At 48.8% G+C, this 22,868-nt stretch overlaps 1 protein-coding gene across 1 annotated transcript in view; it reads left to right on the forward strand.

Moving 5' to 3' along the window:
* The window catches only part of LOC147663182 (glycosyltransferase 1 domain-containing protein 1-like), a gene marked incomplete at its 3' end in the record, with an annotated part of 305,663 nt that overhangs the window by 274,747 nt on the left and 8,048 nt on the right, over positions 1-22,868 (forward strand). Inside the window, exons 7-8 of the mRNA XM_086950611.1 lie at positions 6,230-6,325; positions 7,278-7,327. Of these exons, the coding sequence (XP_086806737.1) occupies positions 6,230-6,325; positions 7,278-7,327 (146 nt within the window). The remainder of the gene's footprint in view (positions 1-6,229; positions 6,326-7,277; positions 7,328-22,868) is intronic.

The raw sequence follows: 22,868 nt of genomic DNA on the forward strand, positions 1-22,868 counted from the left end.
GCAGCGTCTCGTCCAGGGTAATCTGAAGTCCTAAGGACTGAGTTTCCATACTTATACTAAGTTTAGGGGTTGGACTAACTCTAGGCTCCCACCTATGGGTGGACCCAGGGAGGGGGTGGTTACACCCCTTTCCCTTTGTCCAGTTTTGTGCCTGAGCAGGGGCTGAGTGCCACTGCAGCCGGTTTGAACTAGGGTATGCACAGGGACACCAAGTGTTCCCCCAGCACTGTCTGAAAAGCATTCTATGAATACACCCACCCAGCCCCAATACACTAAAGCCTGTCTGGGAGGGGGTTACACCTCCCTGTGACAGGAAACCTATTGTCCAGGCCTCCCCTGCCGGAGTTTCGTCTAGCAGCAGGAGGTCAGACTCGTGTCTGTGGCTGCAGCATCCATTTTGTGATGCTGGGGCTCTTTTAAACTATTACCGGTTAAGTAAGTATTTACATGTCTTCTCCCTCTAGAAGGGTGGAATTATAGCCCCGCCGCCAGAACTGGCAGGGGGTAGGATTCCGAAGTGTTTGACACCAAACACAACATGTTTCCATGCAGCCATTCCAAAGTTAGCATTAACCGCGAGGTTATAAAGCACTTAAGAGTATATGGTGTGGCTGCATCACAGAACAGCTACAGAGAAGTGATTCCGAAAGCTGCAGAGGGGTCCTGCTCATGCATGGGCACCCTCTCATACAAAACCTAGCACTCTGCCTTCAGGATTGATAAGGCCTGCCACAGGGGTGACTTATAGGTCTATATGATATAAGGTAGATATAGGTAACCTATATCTGAGTAAGGGGCGCATGCACCACCTTACCCAGGCTGCAGTAGCAGACCTGTTGTGCCATTTTGGAAGGCTTCCCTGGGGTGGCATAATACATGCTTCAGCCCCTGTTAGAAAAGGGGGTGGTGATGAACAGAGTGTCTGAATTAAGCAGACCACTCTTACCCAGTCCAAAGATCAGGGCTTGATCCATCACCGTTATTTATCTCACTGCACAATCCCAGTTCAGAACCTGGCTATATGCAAATCAGTCTGTCCCTGGCCCAGTGCATCATGGGAACAGGGCAGACTAAACTACCAAGCCAATTCTTCACCAGAAAGGAGACAAGCTACCGGGGACCGGTTTCTGGCATTTCAGCCGTCGTCGGCCCGGCTTGCTTGAATCCTGATGGTGCAGTGAGAAAGGGACTCATGTCTGAGTATACCCTGCCACACCTATAGTGGCCAAAAACAATTCAGAAAAGGGGGTGGTGATGAACAGAGTGTCTGAATTAAGCAGACCACTCTTACCCAGTCCAAAGATCAGGGCTTGATCCATCACCGTTATTTATCTCACTGCACAATCCCAGTTCAGAACCTGGCTATATGCAAATCAGTCTGTCCCTGGCCCAGTGCATCATGGGAACAGGGCAGACTAAACTACCAAGCCAATTCTTCACCAGAAAGGAGACAAGCTACCGGGGACCGGTTTCTGGCATTTCAGCCGTCGTCGGCCCGGCTTGCTTGAATCCTGATGGTGCAGTGAGAAAGGGACTCATGTCTGAGTATACCCTGCCACACCTATAGTGGCCAAAAACAATTCAGAAAAGGGGGTGGTGATGAACAGAGTGTCTGAATTAAGCAGACCACTCTTACCCAGTCCAAAGATCAGGGCTTGTTCCATCACCGTTATTTATCTCACTGCACAATCCCAGTTCAGAACCTGGCTATATGCAAATCAGTCTGTCCCTGGCCCAGTGCATCATGGGAACAGGGCAGACTAAACTACCAAGCCAATTCTTCACCAGAAAGGAGACAAGCTACCGGGGACCGGTTTCTGGCATTTCAGCCGTCGTCGGCCCGGCTTGCTTGAATCCTGATGGTGCAGTGAGAAAGGGACTCATGTCTGAGTATACCCTGCCACACCTATAGTGGCCAAAAACAATTCAGAAAAGGGGGTGGTGATGAACAGAGTGTCTGAATTAAGCAGACCACTCTTACCCAGTCCAAAGATCAGGGCTTGATCCATCACCGTTATTTATCTCACTGCACAATCCCAGTTCAGAACCTGGCTATATGCAAATCAGTCTGTCCCTGGCCCAGTGCATCATGGGAACAGGGCAGACTAAACTACCAAGCCAATTCTTCACCACAAAGGAGACAAGCTACCGGGGACCGGTTTCTGGCATTTCAGCCGTCGTCGGCCCGGCTTGCTTGAATCCTGATGGTGCAGTGAGAAAGGGACTCATGTCTGAGTATACCCTGCCACACCTATAGTGGCCAAAAACAATTCAGAAAAGGGGGTGGTGATGAACAGAGTGTCTGAATTAAGCAGACCACTCTTACCCAGTCCAAAGATCAGGGCTTGATCCATCACCGTTATTTATCTCACTGCACAATCCCAGTTCAGAACCTGGCTATATGCAAATCAGTCTGTCCCTGGCCCAGTGCATCATGGGAACAGGGCAGACTAAACTACCAAGCCAATTCTTCACCAGAAAGGAGACAAGCTACCGGGGACCGGTTTCTGGCATTTCAGCCGTCGTCGGCCCGGCGTGCTTGAATCCTGATGGTGCAGTGAGAAAGGGACTCATGTCTGAGTATACCCTGCCACACCTATAGTGGCCAAAAACAATTCAGAAAAGGGGGTGGTGATGAACAGAGTGTCTGAATTAAGCAGACCACTCTTACCCAGTCCAAAGATCAGGGCTTGATCCATCACCGTTATTTATCTCACTGCACAATCCCAGTTCAGAACCTGGCTATATGCAAATCAGTCTGTCCCTGGCCCAGTGCATCATGGGAACAGGGCAGACTAAACTACCAAGCCAATTCTTCACCAGAAAGGAGACAAGCTACCGGGGACCGGTTTCTGGCATTTCAGCCGTCGTCGGCCCGGCTTGCTTAAATCCTGATGGTGCAGTGAGAAAGGGACTCATGTCTGAGTATACCCTGCCACACCTATAGTGGCCAAAAACAATTCAGAAAAGGGGGTGGTGATGAACAGAGTGTCTGAATTAAGCAGACCACTCTTACCCAGTCCAAAGATCAGGGCTTGATCCATCACCGTTATTTATCTCACTGCACAATCCCAGTTCAGAACCTGGCTATATGCAAATCAGTCTGTCCCTGGCCCAGTGCATCATGGGAACAGGGCAGACTAAACTACCAAGCCAATTCTTCACCAGAAAGGAGACAAGCTACCGGGGACCGGTTTCTGGCATTTTTGTAGTTTGGTTTGCCCTGTTCCCATCATGCACTGGGACAGGAACAGACTAATTTGCATACAGCCAGGTTCTGAAACTGGGATGGTGCAGTGAGCTAAAAAACGGTGTTGGATCTAGCCCTGATCTCTTGACTGGGTGAGAGCTTTCTGCTTAATTCAGAGACTCTGTCCCTCACCACCCCTTGTTGTAAATATTTTTGTCCACCCTAAGCGTGGAAGGGTATTCTCAGATGTGAGACCCTTGCTCATTGCACCATCAGGATTCAAGCAAACCGGGCCGAAGACGGCTGTAATGCCAGAAACCGGTCCCCGGGAGCTTGTTTCCTTCCCAGTGTAAGAATTGGCTTTTGTAGTTTGGTTTGCCCTGTTCCCATCATGCACTGGAACAGGAACAGACTAATTAGCATACAGCCAGGTTCTGAAACTGGGATGGTGCAGTGAGCTAAAAAACGGTGTTGGATCTAGCCCTGATCTCTTGACTGGGTGAGAGCTTTCTGCTTAATTCAGAGACTCTGTCCCTCACCACCCCTTGTTGTAAATATTTTTGTCCACCCTAAGCGTGGAAGGGTATTCTCAGATGTGAGACCCTTGCTCATTGCACCATCAGGATTCAAGCAAACCGGGCCGAAGACGGCTGTAATGCCAGAAACCGGTCCCCGGGAGCTTGTTTCCTTCCCAGTGTAAGAATTGGCTTTTGTAGTTTGGTTTGCCCTGTTCCCATCATGCACTGGGACAGGAACAGACTAATTTGCATACAGCCAGGTTCTGAAACTGGGATGGTGCAGTGAGCTAAAAAACGGTGTTCGATCTAGCCCTGATCTCTTGACTGGGTGAGAGCTTTCTGCTTAATTCAGAGACTCTGTCCCTCACCACCCCTTGTTGTAAATATTTTTGTCCACCCTAAGCGTGGAAGGGTATTCTCAGATGTGAGACCCTTGCTCATTGCACCATCAGGATTCAAGCAAACCGGGCCGAAGACGGCTGTAATGCCAGAAACCGGTCCCCGGGAGCTTGTTTCCTTCCCAGTGTAAGAATTGGCTTTTGTAGTTTGGTTTGCCCTGTTCCCATCATGCACTGGGACAGGAACAGACTAATTTGCATACAGCCAGGTTCTGAAACTGGGATGGTGCAGTGAGCTAAAAAACGGTGTTGGATCTAGCCCTGATCTCTTGACTGGGTGAGAGCTTTCTGCTTAATTCAGAGACTCTGTCCCTCACCACCCCTTGTTGTAAATATTTTTGTCCACCCTAAGCATGGAAGGGTATTCTCAGATGTGAGACCCTTGCTCATTGCACCATCAGGATTCAAGCAAACCGGGCCGAAGACGGCTGTAATGCCAGAAACCGGTCCCCGGGAGCTTGTTTCCTTCCCAGTGTAAGAATTGGCTTTTGTAGTTTGGTTTGCCCTGTTCCCATCATGCACTGGGACAGGAACAGACTAATTTGCATACAGCCAGGTTCTGAAACTGGGATGGTGCAGTGAGCTAAAAAACGGTGTTGGATCTAGCCCTGATCTCTTGACTGGGTGAGAGCTTTCTGCTTAATTCAGAGACTCTGTCCCTCACCACCCCTTGTTGTAAATATTTTCAGCCCCTGTTAGGCATCTGAGGTACCTATGCCCTTAGTACCTAAGGTACCATATACCAGAGACTCACAAGGGTAACCCAGTAAACAATCTGAAGTGTACCTAATGTACATGTAATCAGTTTAGAGAGGAAACAGCTAGGCTGGTGTCCTGGTTAGCAGGGGTCCCAGCCAAACTAAGTAAAAAACCATCAAAACGGAAGGAAAAAATTGAGGCAACCATGCAGTAAGATTTCACCTTCGTACACAACCCCCACACGAAAGGAGATGAGGCTAACCTTGTCTAGGTGAGCCTTTATTGACTAAGTGGCCATATAAGGAAGTACCTGCACTAGCATGGTTACCCCCTGTCTCATGGTCCACTAAGCAATCCCTCACCCTAAGTGAATGTGAGGGTCTCTACCATGGGGAATTATTACCTGAGGTGTGTTTTGTTAAAGTAAAAGGCTGGTGAGAGGTCTGAGTGTGTAAGTGAGGCCCTAATAGGGTTGGTCTCAGCTTAAAATAGATCTAGATGCTAGATGCAGGTGCAGCCCCTGTGTCAGTGCAACACATTTTGATGTGATTTGAATGTGTAAAGCGCCACGAATGCCCTAAGGCGTCTCGGCGCTGATGTCTGTTCTTCCAAAATCACAAAAGAATATAATCGAATAAGATTTTTTAGACATGCGAGAGGGGGGGGGGGGGGGGGCTGGGGAAAGGCAAGTTTTTAACATTGTGTTGCTTTGGATCCTTGTATCCTGTATAAGGCGGTAGGGTGTTGTTGTCTTGTGGGTGTTTCTGCCAGCACAGGAGGATGGAGGCTGAGAACCGCTGACCCCAGGGAGCATTGCCGGTTTCTGAGTCCAGAGTGTGACACCTCTCTGAGTAGGTCCGTCCGCACGTCTTCCATGCCGTATCTTATAAGTGCCCCCTCCCACCCTGGCACAGAGGGAAGCACTTCCTGTGGCCCTGACACCCTGAGGCTCAGGAGTCTGCGTTCCCTCCAGTCGGTCTTCTTACAGGGTAAAGATGTCGGCGTTTCTAAGAATCCTACAGGAACATGAGGTGGCCATAAAAGATTTTTTAGTGAATTTGTTTTATTTCTTTTTCATGTGTCCCCCAGAGCGCAGTGACCTGTTTTTGTCTTCACTTTTCACGCCATTTTACAAGCCTTGTTTTCCACTGTTTTGAAGTTTTGTGCTTTCAGTAGAATGTTGAGCTGTTTTCCATTCAGGGGCTGAGGGGGTATTTTGGAAACTCCGGTTTGATATTTTGCTGTGCATTTCATGGTGGATCCGCTGTGATCAATTCCTTGTTTTCCGTTGTTTTAAACTAAGCATTGGTAAATGGCAGCAGGGTATCTGAGACTCGTGCCCCTGACTGGTGGGGTCTGGTCTGCACTAATGACGTCTTCTTCTCTAGGACTCATATAAACGCCTCCACCCTCTTGTGTTGCAGAGATCCCACAGCGCCTCGATGCCGTGCGCCTCTTCGTGCTGGTGTGCGGCCTCCGGCGCGTCAAGGACCCCCTGTTCTTGGTGGACGCCTTCTCAGGTGCGTAGCCCGGATGTTGTGCTGGTGTTGTGGGCATCTTTCTCAAGGCTAAACACGATAGTGGAGAAGTGTGGCTCAATGGTTAGAGCGGCAGACCCTGATGCAGAGGTCTAGACTGGGACCAGGGTTCAATTCCCGCCTCGGCGGGTCTTGGGCTCAAAATTCCACGGACCTGATAATTCTCGCCTCGGTGCCTATTCCAATCATGGAGTCCCACTCTGCAACTCTGGGCAATAGCTTGCTTAATCTCCACAACGGCCCCCACAACGCTAAGGATGCCTGGCCTCCACCTTGGGGGTGCCCAGGAGTGGACGCCTCACAGGGAAAGGCCAGGAAGGGTTCCTCAGCGGTATTCGTAGAAGCGCCGAGAGGCCTCCGGGTAGTCGTGCGCTATACAAGTACCTCTACATTTACATCTACATTTACATTTACATTTACATAGTAGACCAGTATTATGGAGTTCTTTGTCCATGTTAAAACGTGTACCACCATGTAAACATCGGGACTCCGCGCGACGAGACTGCTAACTCTTGCAGGTTTGTCAAGACCTCAGATTGTGTACGGAAGTGTACTTAGAGAGGATGCTTCCGACTCTCTATGCTACAGGTGACACACCTTCAACGCAGGTGGTACACGTTTTAACATGGACAAAGAACTCTATATTACATAATGGTCCACTATCGTGTTTAGCCTTGAGTAAGTCCTTTCGGACGAAACACGTGTCGACTGCCTGTTTCGGATGACCTGAAAATCGTGCTTGATATGGAATAAAGGATATACATAGAAAAATCAAGGCCGTTTTATGGAGTTCTTGTTTATTTGAGTGGTTAAAGCCAGTTACAATGTATTGGACTTCTTTTTGTGGCTCTACATTTGTGTAGCTCATTGACTATGAGTGTGTAGAGGTCTTAACGCAGACATGGGTTACTAATGCGTTCTTTTCCTCTCCTAGAGTGGCATCGGAAGGAGACCAGTGTTTGCATGATCATTATCGGACCCACAGTAAGTTTCGTCTCTTCAATTAATTTTTCATCCTATACTGGGTTTGTCTTGTATTTAAAGCTGATTTGGAATTGTAAATGACAAACCCAGTAAACACATTAGTGCTATTTTTGTTTTCTTGGTTAAAATATGTTGAAAAAACCATCTCTCAAGGTTCTCCTGACTATTGGTCACTCCTCGTTGACCTTGTTCTGTCTGCCCACCAGGCACCTCTTGGGTCCACCGGCTGCTTTCCCGCTCCATGCCACCAGGTCTCTGGATCCAGGCACCGAGCACAGCTCGCTTTCTGGTTGTGCGGAAGGGAAACTACCTTTACAACACAGCTCGAACCATGCTGTGCCTTTACAACACAGCTCGAACCATGCTGTGCCTTTACAACGCATCTCGAACCACGCTGTGCCTTTACAACGCATCTCGAACCGCACTGTGCCTTTACAACACAGCTCGAACCACACTGTTGCATTACAACACTGCTCGAACCATACTGTGCCTTTAAAACTAGGCTTGAACTATGTTGTGCCTTTACCTCGTGGTCCGAACGATGAATGCGTCTTTAAAATGCATCCCTTTACCTCGCTAGTTGTAATAGCGACTTGCCTTGGGGAAAGCGTTGTCGGAGTGATGTTGGAACTTAAGTCCAACACTTTCCCTGTTGTTGCGTAGCCTGGAGTTGGAGCGGGGAATTATACTTTTGCAAAGTCCAGCACTTTCCCTGCGGTTGCTTAGCCTGGAGTTGGAGCGGTGAATTATACTATTGCAAAGTCCAGCACTTTCCTTATGGCATGTCGCTCAGCGACTTGCATGGTAAAGGAGTACGTTGTAAAGATTTATTTGTGGTTCAGACCGCGTTGTAAAGGCATGCGTGGTAAATTTATGCGTAGTTAAAACCTAAAACTGTGCGGAAGTAACATAGTCATCAACCTTATTCTATAGATCGTATTCTCGCTGCTCTTAAAAGTGTTCCAAAGGTCATTAAATTAGTGTCCTCTGGACACTTTAGCTTGCCAAACATGGAACCCACAGTGAACGGCTCGTACTGCGGGCGAGTGGATACAGCGGCTCGCAAGCAGGAGGGTGAATTAGTGATCAACACATTTTGGTAGGATACAGCTTGACGCTGGTAGGTGCAGAGTGGACCAATCCCTAATGTCAGCCGGTGGTTGCCCGTGAGAAGCACCATCACTCGTGTCTGGGGCTTGGCACTTATTTTTTCGTACAAGAATTTAACCGAAGCAAGAGAGAGATGGACACACAAAGGAGAAAGAAGTGGGAAGAGAAAGACCGCAAAACTACTCATGCAGAGGGAAAAGGGAGGAGCCTGCAGGAGTGAGGTGTAAGGGCCGTGAGTGCCATGTGATGGATTAAAGAGGCGTGAGGTGGATTCAAGGTCACGCATCCTTGGAATTTGGGGGCCCAACATTTAATAGACCCGACTGCGGGCTCATTAAGCTCTGGGGAGGACTCTCCTCCGTGATTGGCCTCTGAGGAGTGTTTTTATCAGGTGCTGCTATGTAGTTGCACATTAGTGCCACTTGATGGCAGTGTGCTGCAGTGTTTTTTTTTTAAGAAGAGGAAGCAGGTGACACAGCCTTGACAAGCCACGCCTCTGTATCTTTGCCTCGTCACTTCCTGTCTTCCAGATTTAGGTGGGAGATTACCATATTTGTTAAAGTATAAAATTGCATTATGTAATCTTTCTGTCGCAGAAGACCTACTCATTTTAATGCAAGTTAAAGGGGAAATTACGTTTTTGTCCCTTTTCCCTACATCTCCCTCTGGTCCTTTGCCAGATGTTGGCCTATGCGCTGATGCTGCACACCGCCCACTGCCATCGGCTACCAGCCCCCCTTGATTGATCCCCAGCCCGGTGCTTAATTCAAGCCAAGCCTGGGGGGCGGTGCACCTCCGCACCGCCACTTTTAGCATAATGTAGTGCCACGGCGCAGGGTAGGGGCGCAGCCTCGCTGCACTGAAGCGGAACTTAGATTTTTCTCACTTAAGCTAACAAACAAACTCTGCACCTTCCCCTTCTTCCAGCCCTCTCCCATCCTCTGACAGCTTTACTCCCTCCTCTGCCAGCTTTACTCCCTCCTCTGCTAGTTTTACTCTGTCCTTTGCCAGGTTTACTTCTCCTCTGCCAGCTTTACTTCCTCCTTTGCAAACTTATTCGCTCCTAATCCAGCTTTACTCCCTCTGTCAGCTTTACTCCCTCTATCAGCTTTACTCCCTCTATCAGCTTTACTCCCTCTGTCAGCTTTACTCCCTTCTCTGTCAGATTTACTCCCTCCTCTGTCAGATTTACTCCCTCCTCTATCAGCTTACTCCCTCCTCTGTCAGCTTACTCCCTCCTCTGCCAGCGTACTACCTCCTCTGTCAGGTTGACTCCCTCCTCTGCTTACTCTCCCTCCTCTGCCAGCTTTCTACCTCCTCTGCCAGGTTTACTACCTCCTCTGTCAGGTTTACTCCCTCCTCTGCTTACTCCCTCCTCTGCCAGCTTACTACCTCCTCTGCCAGGTTTACTCCCTCCTCTGCCATCTTACTCCCTCCTCTGCCAGCTCACTCCCTCCTCTGCCAGCTTACTGCCTCCTCCGCCAGCTTTACACTCTCCTCTGCCAGCTTAATCCCTCCTCTGCCAGCTTTACCCCCTCTTCTGTTAGCTTCACTTCCTCCTCTGCCAACTTTTTTTTACGGAGTTTTATATGGCATGAACTTGACCCGAAGGTATCGGATATCAGAGCGCTTTACTTGAGCACCAGTTTTGTTACATGGGGACACATTCATTTTTGTTAGGTACAGGGCAATTAAGTGATTTGTCCAGAATCACAGGATGTTGCGGTCCTTGCCAAGACTCAAACCCAGTTCCCCAGATTTGAGGTCGACCGCCCTAGCCGTAAGGCCAACTCCTCTCACCTAGGATGGAGCTTCACTCCCTCCCCTGAGTTTTACTCCCTCCTCTGTCAGCTTTAATCCCTGTATCAGCTTTATTCCCTCCTCTGTCAACTTTACTTCCTCCTCTGCTAGATTTACTTCCTCCTCTACTAGTTTTACTCTCTCCTTTGCCCGTTTTACCCCTTCACTGCAAGCTTTAATTCCTACCCTTCCAGCTTTACTCCCTCCTCTGCCAGTTCTACCCTTTCTCTTCCAGTTTTACTCCCTCCCCTGCCAGATGTATTCCCTCCCCTGCCAGCTCCCTCCGCTGCCAGCTTTACCCCCTCCTCTGCCAGCTTTGCCCCCTCCTCTGCCATCTTTACTCCCTCCTCTGCCATCTTTAGACCCTCCTCTGCCAGCTTTACCCCTTCCACTGCCAGCTTTACTTTCTCCTCTGCCAGTTTTACCCCCTCCATTGCCAGTTGTACTCCATCCTTTGCCAGTTATACTCCTCCTCTTCCAGCTTTACTTCCTCCTTTGCAAGCTTATCCCCTCCTCTGCCAGCTTTACTCCCTCCTCTGTCAGCGTTACTCCCTCTGTCAGCTTTACTCCCTCTATCACCTTTACTCCCGCCTCTGCCACCTTACTCCCTCCTCTGCCAGCTTTACTCCCTTCTCTTCCAGCTTTACTCCCTCTTATGTCAGCTTACTCCCTCCTCTGCCAGCTTACTCCCTCCTCTGCACTTCACAGACAACACTGCAAACCCAACGGCTCGACATTTGCAATATGTAGGCAAGTCATGTTAGCTTTGCCAATGCTTGATTGGGAGGCCCTGAAACTTTCTTTTTCAAGCACCCAGTTAGCGCTGTCTGGGTAGGCGAGACCTAAAAATGAACCACAACCCAGTCTGGTATCTTGCCTCCTGGAACTGCCAGCCAGCCTGACCCTATAAATCGCCAATCAGGAACGTGCACGCAGCCAGCATGCGTCCTGCGAGAATGAACCAGCCTCCACCCTGGAAGAAACCATCTTTACCAAAGCAAAACAAGCAACCGGCTGCTGGCCAACAAAATGGACCACCAGGGATGGTGAAAGACATGCAAAGACAGGTGCCATAGGTTGAGATGTTTTCCAACAAAATCTGCAATAAGAGAATGTATTTCACTTCACCCAAATTTGCCAGTTGTGAACCAGTGAATTCATGTTTTAGGTCGAGCTGGAGAAAGCAATGCGAAGCATTGCGTCCAGCTCGACAACTAATGTTGCCCGTCTCCTGGGAATCTGAGACAGGGGTCGGGCACGCGCGGCGATCGGTGTCTGTGGACGCGCACATCCAGGCCGTGCACATCCCCTGCCTCACATTCCCTGAAGGGCGCAAACACACACATACACACATGCACACGCAGGCAGGCACAGACACACACGCAGGCAGGCACACACACACACGCACGCATGCACACACACGCAGGCACACACACGCAGGCACACACCCCTACCCCTCCTTACCTCACTGGGCTCGCACCATCTGGAAAACGCCGGGCTTCTCATGTGAGCCCCACAAAGCACTCGAGCTCCTCTGCAAGGCCAGCACGAAGCGAGGCTCTCCCTTAGGCATGGGAGCCCCGCTGGTCTTCACCCGGGCCTCTCCTGGGACCCGGGACTTCAGCTGCCACTTCGTTTTCGCTCCGGGGCTCGCTACTGAAAACGAAAGTTACGAATGGCGCGCATGCGCAGGCAGCCCCCGCCCTCCGGCATAAAGACGCTCATTAGGAAACCAAGTTAGTAATACTAAGGGATTCGCACGCACTGACCAGATTTCAGTCATTTCATTAAGGTTCAGTGGTTGCATACCGCGTATCTGTTTGGGCTCTAACCTCCTAAATCCGAGTATTATCCGCCTGGTCTTTTTGGTTTAGTCTCCTCTAGCACGCATGCGCTCTCCAATTACCGGAGCGCTGACCACCCTGTCACTGGTTTAGCGGTGCACTCATCAGACGTGATTGTCGCTCACGCATGCGTGTAGCTGTCATTCCCTCAGCCTGTGCCCTGCCACAGAGACCACACTTCCGTGTATAACTTCGAGCTGAAGGAGCATTTCCAGAATTTGGGTCCTGTAGACGGGCACAACCTAGGCAAAGCGGTAGGCTGGCTATCAAGCAGTAAGTGGCGCAGGACGCACGGTCAATACAAGGTATGTCTCCCTATGGGTGAAATCGTAATGACCCCGTTTATCTGTTTCCCACCCACCAGCGAGTGACTTTCAGTCACCGCCCACCTGCCAGGACCCATGCTGCAATACCACTTCATTTTGAAACGTAACCCTTCTAACTTTATTCACCCCCTTTTTTACTTCCTAAGATAGTTGCACTATGTTCGTTTGGGCAATAACTCGAGATCATACTACTGACAAATAGTCACAATGAATACCGGTCCCCGGGAATTTGCTCTGCGTTGGTTTAATTTCCTTGCGCACAACACCCTAATTAGTGTATCGGCACACTCTGCAATTTTTTTTTTTTTTTTAACAGATTTTATTGATAGATCACATATAAAGTCGCTGATCTCTGTACCCCAGAGGTATCTGCCGGACACCAGCATACATATATAACAACGCAATCCATCATTACGTTTACATTTAATACAATGGGATCAATGTAAGTAACTCATCCCCCCCTTCCCTCCCATGCCCCCCCAACTGTCCCCAACTCCATCCCACCCGGATCCCTCCCACCCTGCACGGTTTCCGACAAGTCCAACCATTCGCGTACACACAACCTACGGTAGAGCGCACTCAAACCTCCAGATCAGGGTCTGGTTCTGCTGGCGGCTCCAGCCAGATACCCCTGTAATCGGCCCATCTCTTCCAAATCTTGAAATGTTTGCTGGGGCAGCCCCGGGCAAGAAATACGGGCTTCTCCATCCCAATACAGAAATCTAGGCCCCTCTTCCATGCCATGAGCGACGGGGCCTGTGGATTCTTCCAGGCCCTCACAATGTCTCGCTTGGCCACTGTGAGACCTAGTAATAGCAAATGTCTCATACAGGTTGCCTCCCACTCCCTCCAACACATGCAACAAACCCAGCTGCGGTGTGCGTGGGAGCACCCAACCCAGCGCCTCATCCATACCATTCCAGACGCCACTCCAGAATCTATTTAAGCGTGCACAGCTCCATACTGTATGGAAGAAGGTGCCCTCCTCATGTCCACATCTAGCACACTCTGGGGAGGCAATAAGGCCCGCCCTCCAAAGCCTCTTCCTTGCATAGTACAACCTGTGGAGGTATTTGAATTGTATCAACCGAAGGCGGACCGATATGGCCGCTCCTCTGGGACCCACCAATGCCTCGTTCCAGTCCTCCTCCTCCAGCGGCCCCACCTCAGCCTCCCAGGTCTCCTTCAGTGTATGCAAGTCCGAGGAGCATTGTATGATCAGGGATTGGTGGACACGTGAGATTTTCTTTGTGTCTATATCTCCCATAAAAACTCGGGCCTCCAGTAGGCTGAACTCAGGAAGGGACGTCAAACCCTCCAGATCCGGGGCCAGGGCATGGCGCAGCTGTAGATAACGGAAGAATTGCGTGCGGGGCATGTGGTACTCTGCGCTCAGCTATTGGAACGACTTGAGCATCGTTCCCGTCATAACATCCCCCAATCTGGAAATACCGATGGCGTCCCATCTTGTAAATCCTGAAAGGGCCGCCAGACATGGTAGGCGACCATTGCCCCAAAGGGGGGTTTCTTCAGTCACGGTCCGCCACCATCCCATTCGCCGCAACGCTCGCCTCCAAACATCAAAGACCACCTGTGTCACCGACGGCAAGGCCTTGCGCCCCATCGTCGCGTAGAGCCATGTGTGGAGTGTATGGGGTTCCATCAATAGCCTCTCCAGCGCATAGGCCGGGTTGCACCTATCCCCAACTGCAAATTTTATTTTAATGTCGGTAATAAGTAATCATGACTGGAAACCTGAATAGGAGTGTTAGACCTGTCAGCCCTAGGGTGGTCTTTCCCTGTATTTTTTGCCCTTGCCTCATTTTTCACACCTACTTTGTGTTGGCTTTAGGACTCTGGGCACCCTCCCTTTGCTAAGCAATGCCAGGGTGCAGGTGCTCTCTTCCCCCAAGATGGCTGCCACTGACCCCTGCTACTGCAGCGTGGTCTGTATAGGCGCACTCTAGTAGCCAGGAGCTGGCTGGAACCCTTGAACAAGGTTGCCATACCAGCCTACCAGCCTGCTATAGCTAGAATGAGGGAAGCTCCTGGAACCTTCCAGAATAGGGGAGGCACCAACTGCCACTGCCAACTGCCAACTGACACTATATAAGGAAAAGGAGGGAAACTTTCTAGTCAGTTGGGGCATCACTGACCTGGGGAACCCACGCAGGAGTTTTAGGCGGGAGGGCCTAGTGAGGAACCTATGCTACTGGGAGTGACAGGATTTAGGTGCTGCCTCTTAAGCTGGGTGAGGTGTCCAAAGCTAGCCCCCTGATCTGGCCCAGTGGTAGGGAACCCCAGGGTCCATCTGCAGTGACTGAGGAGAAATTCTTCAAGCCTTCAACTCAGAACCCCCCCCCCTCTCAACAACTTCAAGTAACCAGCAACTAAGGGTGCAGAACCATCCAAGCGCCAAGAAGTCCACTTCTCCTTGACCAGAGACTGCTGGGGTGATCGACCAGGTACTGGACTTGTGCTGCCCTGCGCATACCCTGCTTTCAACTGGGCCCACCTTGCCCTACCAGCCTCTCCCTGACTGAACTGTTCTGCTGTCCTGGTTAAACTGTGTGGAAAGCGCTATATTCTGCTTCCCCTGTCCAGCGCTGTATTTATGACTGCCTGCCCTGAGCTAACTGAGCGCCCGTGGTTCAAGCGCTGTGATCCTGAGGCGCTTCTCGCCTCAAGAAGCATCCTGCCCTGTGAGGCGCCGCAGTTGCCCCCACGCGCTCACCTGCTTCGGTGTAAAGCGCTGTGACTAGCCCCCGAGAGGCCTGAAGGGACCGCTTCACCATCGCGGCGTCGGCGCCGCCTTTGCGGCACCTCCGAAGTGCTTTCGGCCTGTCCTGTGGCCGCCTGCATTTGCGCGGTGTCCAGCGCTGAGATTACCCCCCTCGGCGGCCCCTGTACGCCAGGAGAGGGCCGCCGCCTAAAGTGAGCTGGGCCGCGGTAGGCCCGAAGTCAGTGCGCATCCCATGTGACAGGGGGGCTCCTTCGTCCCGCCCCCGAGGGCCGCGCTACCATTGGTTCTGGCTGGCGCACCCTCGAGGCGAAGCAAGCCCGGCCCCTGCCTTGTCCCCAGCGCCAGTGCCCTGAAGCTGAGCCTGCACCGCGCTGGGACGAGGGCAGCCATAAGAGGGTTGGAACCCCCTCTCCTCCGCTGAACCCGACGCAAGGGCCCTGGAGGGCCGAAGAAGTGAGGTAACCCCCTGGGGAGGAGGGCGGTAGGCCGGGAGAGGCCCGAGGTCGCCCGTCCCCCTGGGTGCTCTGAGACTGGGCCCTGTTGGCCCCTTTCCCCCTGCAACTCTGCCTCAAGAGACCGTATTTACAAGCCTGAAGTGTTTAGCGTGCACCGTATTTACAAGCCTGAAGTGTTTAGCGTGCACCATATCTAGAAGCCTGAAGTGTTTAGTGTACACCGTATTTACAAGCCTGGAATGCTATAAGTGCACTGTATCCACAAGCCTGATTTGCTCCTAGTGCACCCTATGTACAAGCCGGAAATGAGAGGGAGATTCACTTCACTGTACTGAGTTTTCTTGCAGAGGTGGGCTTCCATAGTATTCTGAGGATCTGATCGAGGTCGCAAGCCGACCCGAATTTACAAGAAGAAAGGCTTGTCACAAATAAGTAAAGGTTGTGTTCTTTGGAGTTCCTTGTTGAACTGATAAGTACTTGCCGATATGTTGTATTACCTGTAAGGAAAAGCGTCCATGAGAGGTTCTGATGTGATATTTAAATGCATTACTATAGTCGCTTCTTGTAGGATCCTCCAGGTTAATACAGTTACCCCGTTGCCTGTCAGAGAGTTTGATACGACAGGCGGGGTCAGCTAGTGTTTCACTGCTAGATGATCTGGTTAGTAATCTAATGAAATGTTTACCCATTAATAGGAAATGTAACCGGAACGTGATTCATGAAATGTCTCAATGTAATGTTGACGAATTAATAATGCAACGCCCTATTTGAAAGCTTATATAAAAGATCTTGATTCTTTCAAATACAATTTCTGGTGTGGTCTCCATTATTGCGCCACTGTGTCTTACATTGGATGTGTGCGTTAAGTAGCTGCTTTACACACAAGCCCCTGGCTGCCTTGCTGCTCGCGCCATGCTACCACCTTGAGGGCTGGTAACCCCAGGTCTTACAAGGAGGCATTTCTAGGTCAAATCACTCGTCCACAGGGCCAATTAAGAAATGTGATGGTAGCAAAAATGCCCCAAACCAGCAATTTTGGATTTTTTTGTCAAATCGAACAATTTATGACTAAAGTAATATATTGTAGGAAAGTTTCAAAATGACTTGCATGTGCAAAATGAATATTCCATACACCAAAAATAAATCCTGAGCGAAGTCCTGCCCACTTTTGAAATGTAATGCATCTGAAACAGTTACAGCAACAGATTTCTCGCAGTGAGCAAGAGGGACACGTGCTCCAGATGCCATCCTAAATAAGCAAACCACACAAAAGTATGGCCTAACGTGAGTCGAAGGGAAAGAAAAGTTCATTTTGAGAAGTGTCCTGGGGCACAGCAGCTTCGCTTTCGCTCCCCTGTTATCCCATTATAACTGTTTCCTCCATATTCTTCATCTCCCACTCCCTTCCCCACTGTCTTCCCCTTCCTTCATTGCTGTCGTCCCCTCTCCTTGTCTCTCTTTCCCTATTACCTACCCACTGGTCATTTCTCTATCTGCCTGCCGTCTCCCCGCCCCGACTTTCCAATTCTCTCACTTCCTTCTCTTTCTCTCTCTATCCTATTCTCCACATCATGGCGTCTATGTGTCTCTCTTCACGTTTCTTTTCCATCCTCTGGTTTCACTTCTCTCTTGCTCCGTTTATTTTCTTCTCACTATCTCTTCTCTCCTTTCTGCTCTCACTGTCTCTTCTCTCCTTTCTACACTCTCTCTCGTCTTCCACCTCTCTTTCGTACTTGCTGTTCACCTCACACATTCTCCTCTTCCCCCTCCCAGGGCTCGCTCTTAGTTCCACTTCTCTTTCCTTTCTTGCATTTCTCGTCTCTCACTTCTTTCTCAGTAGTTAAACTTCTTTTGCACCTTATCTCTGTCGTCTCTGTTAATCCCTCACCCCCCTCACCCTCCCTCACCCTCAAACCTGCACTCACCCTCACACACCTTCACCCTCACACCCCTCACAACCCCCACACCCCCTCAGCCCCCCACCCTCAGCCCCCCAACTCTCACCCCCCACTCTCACCCTCACACCCCTCTCACCCTCACCCTCACACCCCCTCACCCTCACACCTCCTCACCCTCACACCCCCCACACCCCCTCACACCCCCTCACACCCCTCACACACCCTCACTCTCAAACCCCCTCACTCACCCTCACACTCTCACACACCCTCACCCCCTCACACACCATCACTCACCCTCACTACCTCACCCTCAGAGCCCCTCACTCTCACACCCTCACCCTCACACCCCCTCACACCCTTTCAGCCTCACACACCCTCACTCACACACCCTCACCCTCACACACCCTCACCCTCACACCCCTCAGTCTCACACACCCTCACCAGCATAGCATAACAAAACATAGCATAGCAAAACAATGCATAAGATAGCATAGCAAAACATAGCATAGCATAACAAAACAAAGCATAGGATAGCAAAACATAGCATAACAAAACACAACAAAGCATAGCACAACAAAACACAACAAAACATAGCAGAACAAAACATAGCATAACATAACATAACATAAAACCAAGCATATCATAACAAAACATAGCATAACAAAACATAGCAAAACAAAACATAGCATAGCATAACAAAACACAACAAAACATAGCATACATAACAAAACACAACAAAACATAGCATAGCATAACAAAAAATAGCATGCCATAACAAAACACAACAAAACTTAGCATAGCATAACAAAACATAGCATGCCATAACAAAACACAACAAAACTTAGCATAGCATAACAACACACAATAACATAGCATAGCATAACAAAACAAAGCTTAGCATAACAAAACATAGCATAACAATGCATAGCATAGCATAACAAAACATAGCATAACAAAACCTAACATAGCAAAACAAAGCATAGCATAACAAAACACAACAAAACATAGCATAGCATAACAAAGCATAGCATAGCATAACAAAGCATAGCATAGCAAAACATAGCATAGCATAGCAAAACATAGCATAGCATAACAAAGCATAGCATAGCAAAACATAGCATAACACAACAAAAGATAGGATAGCAAAACAAAACATAGCATAGCATACAGCATCACTCCGCACCACCACAGCATCACTCAGGGGCACCACAACATCACTGTGTGCTACCACAGCATCACTGAAGGCCACAGCATTACTCGTTCGCGATCCCAACATCACTCAGCGCCACCACAGCATCAATCTGTGCAACCATTCAACAACACCTTGTTCAAATATGTTCTCTCAATGTTTCAAGCTTTATTAAAAATGTAACAAAAAGATGTTAATATTTCACTTCTGTTCTTGGATTTTCGTCACAATAAAATACACTGAACATAATCTTCACAAAAGTTATTCACAAAAGTTTAAGCTATTGCCAATATAAATCACAATAGCTATTATTTAAGTATTAATTCTTTTTAAAAAATGTAAGCCATTGTTATTTGTAATATCAATACACCTAAGTCACGTAAATACAACACATATTGCATTACAAATGCTATAGGTGTCACATTTGCGAAAGTTAAAACTATTGGCATTGTAAATGACAAAGCTATTACTTTCGCTATTTTCAAAACCAACACAAATACAAAATTTGTCATTTTCAATACCAATAGCTCAAACTTTTCTAATGCTAGACCTATTGCATTGCAAATGCTTGTTTAGATTTTGTTACTGGCATTGCTGTCCGCGTGCCGCAATATCCAGGCCATTGCTCATCGCACGTGATCTGAGCCAAGATTTGTAACCCCCTTTCATATATTTTTCCTGGAACCTCCGCACAGATACTCATAGCATCTCATCTATTCCTGTTCAGATAACAGAATGAGTGCGCGCGAACTTCACCACCGGCGTAGGTATTTTTGTCGCTTTTTAATTTAAAAATGTGTTTTTTATTACAAAGGCAGCGAGGGCCCTTTCGCTGTTTGATCTGCGCTTTGCTTCCGCTCTGCTGCTCCAGGAGATGTGATGGTGAAGGGATGCGGAAGAGGATGCAGAGGGGGCTTTAGTGCCACCGTTTGCACCCAGACCTGGGTACCGCGCGCGCCGAGGCTCCCAGCATCCAGCCTTCCGCCTCGTGGCTCTGTGCTTCAAGCAGGCTTGAAAGACCAGCTCCTCTGATCTGTTAAACTTTCATCTACTCCAGTCTTTGCAATTTGTCAGCTTTGTTTTTTTTTATCAGGCAGGTGAGATCAGAATGTAATTAGAAAATAGATGTATTTATTTATTTAAAAGGTTTTAGATAGGCCTGGCTAGACCCGTAGGTTTCAGAGCACTTTATAATGGTTAGGTGATGTAAAAAAAAAATTTGCAGCATAACATTTGTACAAAAAGGTAAAAAGCAAGACAATTAGAGCAATCTGCACAGTACTGTTATAACATGGGACTGTAAATAAGGAATACCATTAGACCCTAGCCAGTATTGAATAATTAAACTAGCGTGGATGGTCAGGGGTGAGGGGGGTGGGGGGGAGTATAAAAGTAGGGGGAACTGAGGAGGGTAAAGGGAAAGGTGGTAGCATAGAGGAGTAGGCGGTAATTACAAGAGAACTAGAGGGGGGAGGGTAGAAGTATATGCTGGAAAGAGAAGAGGGGAGAAGTGAGTCAGGTTTAATGTAGCGGGGACCTAGTTCAGTCGGGGGCGGGTTGTGAAGCCGTGTTAGGTGACCAGGATTAAGGACCCCAGTATTTGTTGAGAAGGTGCAACTTGAGGTCTTTTTTGAAGCTGAGGTAGGAAGGGTTGCAACGTAGATCTTTAGCGAGTGAGTTGCAGATAGTAGGTGCATTTCCAGCGAAAGAGCGTGTTTGTGTAGATTTCTTGTTTACCAAGGGCAGCATGAGGGCATTGGTACTCCTCAATTCTCTCGAGCAGCCCGCTTTGTGGAGTTTATCTGACAGATACAATGGGTTGTGTCGATGGAGGGCTTTATGCGTGATGCAAGCGGTCTTGTAGGTGGATCTGCCTTCGATGGGAAGCCATTTGAGACCTTTGAGAGCGGGTGAGATGTGGTTAAACCGCTTACAATCAGTGATAAGCCTGGCCGCGAGGTTAAGGACTGATTTGATTGGGGCTAAGTGGACTTTCGGTGTTTCGGAGAGAACGGCATTACCATAGTCTAATCTAGACAGTACCAGTGATTGAACAACTCATTTAAAGTCATCCGCAGGAATGAAGGGTTTAATTTTCTTGAGGTGATGGAGAGCGGAGGGAGCTCCTCTGGCCGAATTTTTTATGTGGGGAGTAAGACTGAGGTTCTGGTCGATGCTTATACCGAGGGATTTAACTGACTTAGAAGTAGAAAGAGAGCAGTTGAGAGCTTTAATGTCAGAGATCCAGTGTTGAATGAGGAGCATGTTGCCTTTAGGAGCGAAGAGAATGATTTTAGTTTTTTTAGGGTTGAGTTTAAGGTGATTGTGATGGAACCAGTGTTGAATCTTAGTCAGGGCCTCATTGAGGTGCAGAATGTCGGCGTGGGATTTGATCTTATAGTAGAGTTGGGTATCATCAACATAAAGGCTGAAGTTGATTCCAGCTTGTTTAAGAATGAGGGTGAGGGGTTCCATGAAGATGTTGAATAGAGCAGGAGAGAGAATAGAACCCTGGGGTCACCCAAGGAGACAGGTATAGGTTTAGAGAGGCAGTTGCTGATTTTAATTTGTTCGGTCTGTGCTGGAAAAAGGAGGAGAATCATTTGAGGACAAGACCATTGAAGCCGAAACGAACTTTGAGGGTGTTGAGTAAGGCGGAGGGGTTAACAGTATCGAAAGCAGCAGAGAGGTCAAGAAGAATGAGAAGAGAGGCCTCCCCCTTGTCGAGGGAGTGATGGATGTCATCAGTGATGTTGAGCATGGCAGTTAAGTACTGCCTCCCTTTCTAAAGCTTGACTGAAATGTGTCCAAAAGGTTGAAAGAGTCACTCTGCTTGTCCAATAGGAGTTGGACACATTTTTCGAGAGCCTTGGGCTTAAGAGGACGATTAGAGATAGGTCGTAGATTGTTGATGTCATTGGGATCAGCTGAAGCGTTTTTGAGGGTGGGAGTGATTTGGCCACGCCGGAGGGAAACAGGGACACAACCCGAGGCCAAGGAGGAGTTGATGATAGTTGTCCAATATGGTGCAAAGATATGTTTTAGATCTTGAACAAGGTTAGCCGGAAGAGGGTCCATGGTTTGACAGGAAGGTTTAAACTTGGTGATGATGTTGAGGTCTTCAAGCTCTGTAACTGGGCTGAAGTTAAGCCAAGATGCATTATTTTTTAGCTGGGGATTGGTGACGTAGAGCTCCGGAGGGGCGACAGCGAGAGGGAGATGAGCAGAGTCAGGAGGGGGTGAGGGGGTGAAAGGGGACTTGGAGGGAAAGTCATATGGGGGTGATGAGCAACGTGGAGGGGGGGTTGAGGCAAAGGATTGATCAATCTTGGCGATTTTTGGGGAAAAGAAGTTCGCAATTTCTTCACATCTTTCGATAAGGCCATCAATTTGGGGGGGACAGAAGCTGTTTGTTTCTTGACAATGCTAAATAGTTCCCTGCGTCTATTTTTAGCCCGGTCGAGTTGTGCGCAGAACTAGGGGGTCTTTTCATTGAGGATGTGTTTTTTGTAATTAGCCCTTGCAGCTCTGAGGAGAGCAAGATTTGAGGGGGAAGGGTGTTGTCTCCACGTGCGTTCGGTCAGCCTAAGAGAGCATCTCTCGTTGTTGAGATGAGCATTGAACCAGGATTTGGCGGGGTTGTTTTTTTGCAGGTTTAATTTCGTTGGGGCAGTTAGGTCAAGGACCTCCAAGATGGATTTGTTGTAATGTTCGGCAAGATCATTTGCGTTTTGGGAGGGAGTTGTAACTTGTAGTTGTGTTTTGATCTTAGTCTCCAGTTTGCCAGGAGGAATAAGGTGAAGATTTCTGGTTAATTTCCTATGTTTGCTGGTTTTAGGTGAAGGTGGAGGCACGGCGCTGGTAATCGTAAAGAGGATACGGCGGTGGTCAGACCAGTCAATGGGGACTATGTGGGAAAGGAAAGCCAGATCTTTGCTTGGGATGATAGTGTCGAGAGTAGATATTTCGCATTTCAAGTTGATGCAGGAAAATCTAATTTCTTGGATTTGCAGTCAATTAAAATGTGAAGATGATATGGGATTAAATGAGTATATTTGTACTGAACCATCACATATATGTGTGGATAAAGACAATGTCACCAACGTTGGTACTGTGATGCATTCCATAATAAGCACATTATGAAACAATCACAAGCACGTTAGGGGATGTCCAAGC

The sequence above is a fragment of the Lissotriton vulgaris genome, unplaced genomic scaffold (genome assembly GCF_964263255.1).
Source record: "Lissotriton vulgaris unplaced genomic scaffold, aLisVul1.2 SCAFFOLD_976, whole genome shotgun sequence".
Taxonomy (NCBI): domain Eukaryota; kingdom Metazoa; phylum Chordata; class Amphibia; order Caudata; family Salamandridae; genus Lissotriton; species Lissotriton vulgaris.